Source organism: Opisthorchis viverrini, assembly GCF_000715545.1.
Source record: "Opisthorchis viverrini unplaced genomic scaffold opera_v5_75, whole genome shotgun sequence".
NCBI classification, from domain to species: Eukaryota; Metazoa; Platyhelminthes; class Trematoda; order Opisthorchiida; family Opisthorchiidae; genus Opisthorchis; species Opisthorchis viverrini.
In genome coordinates, this window is record NW_008751732.1 from 1374098 (window position 1) to 1377686 (window position 3589).

General features: G+C 44.3%; 1 protein-coding gene across 1 annotated transcript in view; it reads left to right on the plus strand.

Moving 5' to 3' along the window:
• The window catches only part of T265_13536 (hypothetical protein), a gene marked incomplete at both ends in the record, with an annotated part of 89843 nt that overhangs the window by 67821 nt on the left and 18433 nt on the right, over nt 1-3589 (plus strand). The window contains one exon of the mRNA XM_009169334.1: nt 395-467. Within this exon, the coding sequence (XP_009167598.1) occupies nt 395-467 (73 nt within the window). The remainder of the gene's footprint in view (nt 1-394; nt 468-3589) is intronic.

Below are 3589 nucleotides of genomic sequence, written 5' to 3' on the forward strand. Positions count from 1 at the left end.
TGTCGAGGCTTGAGGACTGATCTGGAGATTCCTGAAGATGTCGGCACCATGTGACGAGCAGACGCTGCACGCAAAACCGATGCATGACGAACGGAGTCATCAGTCCTAAGTGCTGGGCTTACAAGGAGAGAGTTATTAATGGGATGAGGAGAGGGAGAAGAAAACGTATGTGAAGGAGAAAGAAGCGTCAGCAGTAGCCCTTTTTCGCTTACCCGACCTGTCGTATGCAACGCTCCTAGTGGCACCACGCGACGGTCGGTGTGGCATGAGTTTTCCTGTAAATGTGCCATTCATGGCTATACGTGGCTCAAAAGCCTGACCGCGAGGCAGCGGTGTTTGGAAGGAAATACAGGTACATTATCATTTTTACGGAACAAGTCGCCACACGTTCCAGCCCCCCAACTTGGAGGACCAGGAGACTGCGAATGTCGCGCAGACACCCCCGTGTAACTCAATAGGTCGCCGAGGTAATGCGTACGTTCCGTCCAAGCAATGTACGCATATCGTCTGGACTGAAAATACATTCTGCTGGAGAATGCCGTAAACAGGTTTTAGCTGGGAGTCAATTGAGTCTCAGGTTAAAATTAAGACAGTCTGCAAACGAGTGTATTTCGTCAGGAGGTGCCATTAACGCGGGCGATATAATTTACCCGAAGGTTTTGTCTTTTAAAATTGCTTAAGCACCCCAGTGTTCTTTTCAGCTTTAGTTGCTGGATTTTGGCGGGACATAGTGATTTTGACTCCACGCTTTAATTTCCCCTCCAGTGTTGCTAGGCTCATTAAGATAAACTTGGATGTGATTGCTATCTTGTTTTTTTCACCACACCGCCTTTAGCTAGCTCAATCATGACGTGTCGTAAGGGCTACTTCACTCATCTGCTGAAGATATTTTTGGAGCCCTGACAGTAAAGGTGTTGCAACCCGATGCCGAAAGATTTCCTGTAAAATGGGTCGATGATGGCAGAGAGACCAAATTTATCCAGTCGACCAACTGACCGGGCTCTCTGTCACCATTTGTTACGCACTAAAAATACAACCAGCCAGACCGTGAAGCCTGGAGTGACATGCAGCGCGAGAATCCTGTATATCTGGCAGTGTTTTTCCCTGGTCGAAAGCCTTGACTTACCGCCACTGCTCTTGTCCTGAAGAATGAGCGTTTGGTCATTAGATTATGATGGTGATCGCCACCCTGAATTCTCATACACTGTTGCCTTAGGAGATACAGACGTCCACATTTAGCCTTACTATCTCTTGGCGAATCTGAAATGACAGCCTACGTTCCTAGAAAAAAGGACAGGTAGATTTTGTCCTATACATTGAAGGCAGATGACTAAAAGTGCAAACACAGTTTAAAAATTTTATGCGCCATATATGCTTTATAGAGTCCGTCAACCATGGTCACAAAGTTATCCTGGTTACTGGACACCGATGGCCAAACCTATTTGTTTCAATCTTCTAGTCGGAAACTTGCATGTGCGTTGAACAATAAGATCAAGCATACTGGCTGGATTTTGGAGATTGACACAAGGTATGCGCCATAACTGTGCGTGTCACATGCTACTCCGAGAACAAACCACCCGCCTTTGAGGTAAAACGGTAAATAAATCCGTTGATGGTCTGAACATTAAGTCCAAGTCGCTTGATTATAATGCGTTACTCAAGGTTGCTGAGTGCCGAAAGCATGTGCTCTTTTCCAGCCTCAGTAAACTGATCCACCTCTCATTTATCAATTCACTCTCTCTTGGTGTAATCCACGTGGCAGTTTGACGTGTCACTAAAACTGACTATTTCAGTCCACCGTTAAGTTCCCAGGAAACGGATGTTGTCCTTCCGGGTATCGAAAATAGATTGACGGGTCAGTCCTCTTAAAAAGTAAGGATGATGTTACGGGCACACAATTAATTCTGGGTTGTAGAAGCAACATACAAATTTGCGGATTCTGATGAAAGGCTTTCAAATTCCTGGCGATGCGGCATTCAGTTTTGCGCCTTCTGACGTGCTCAAAACTAATGGATAAATTACTCGGTCACAGCGACCTTAAGAATACGGCATAGTATACCAGAAAACTTGATTTTTGCTTCAGTATAACCTGTATTAAGTAGGCGGTGTTTTGATAAGGCTTGTCACCCTGGCAGTTCTCTTTAAACCTGTGATCTGTATCTTTTGGTTCATGTTGGTTCAGACTGAAGTCCGCCCCTGGCAGACGTATTAGAATTAAGTAACAGCGTTACGGGATGGTAAGATTAAAAATACCATCTTGTTTACAGTATCAGTTAGCTAAAAAGTCAGCTGGCTGAAAAAGAATCATATGCTGATGCTGATTACACAAGCCTAAACTGATAAATGAGGCAGAGTGTGAAGACAACTGACCACCGGACAGCTGCACCAAGGCATTTAACACAGGATAGTTGCCTCTATTGGAAAGTTTCTTTTGCGGAAAACTGACCTTGACCGATCGAAACTTCAAACTGGATGAACTTCATTCAATGGTTATGAAAGTGGGAATCTAGATTTATGCCTAAGTTGCCATAACCCAGCCACACAATTCTAAATTGTGACCCACAGCTTTCGAAAGCCCAAAATTGCGTGGAGGTCTACACTTTGCACGATTGAATGATGAGTCGATATTGCGTTAAATGAACTGGTGTGTCTAGGTGGGATTTGATTACCGGTTATCAGGCTGTTCAAAAAAATGGCGTTTGGTGACCTTAACTACTCATTTGGAGTACGGATGGAAATCGTGAGACGCTTGACCTAGAGCTGTTACCGACTACATGTACCTAATTGTACTTGATTTATTCGTGGAAAGACGTGTCAGATGGAAACGAAAAGAGCCAGTGCTTTGAATTCGACCAACAGCTCGTTCCGTGAGTGATAGCCACTTTCTGTCTAGACAAGGGGCATATGGTCTTAAATGTAATTGGGAAAGTTCATAGTAGGCGGCTTTTCAAGGCAGAGAGGAGCTTAGTCCGCTTTGATTGCCATACGGGGCGACGGTCTGTGAGGCACCGATGTCAGCCCTAGGTTCGACTGAGATTGATGCTAAGGAAAGACAACTGTGGTGACAGATGTTGACATTGTGTCTGGCAGTCAGCTTCATCAAATGGCTTGAGAGCTACACTATATAAAAATTTAAAATCCACGTAATTCACTTTTATTCTGAAATGAATGTTCACGGCGGATACCACATCAGCTCCTCCACAGCTAAACGAACGAAATTGTTACATTTTTTAATGACACTAAATCAAATACATTAGAACTATCCAGGTATTTTCAAAACATTGTATACCTTATACCTTAAACAAACTGTGATGGGCCCTAACTTCGCTGAACCGTAGTACCTTTTGTTTTGTTTTCAGGATGGTGACAAATGCGTTGCTGTTTGTCCGCGCGAAAAGTATGAAGAAAGGGAAACAAACAAGTGTTTGCCTTGTCACAACGCATGTAAACAAACCCATGTTTCAAGAGAGATAAGGTTATGCTCGGGGCCTGGGGATTATTTTGGAAAGGGCGGATGTACCGCATGCTGGAAGGGGCTGCAAAGAGAGTTCTTCGTCGCGCCTACTAGAGCGGCGTCATTTGTTTTCCT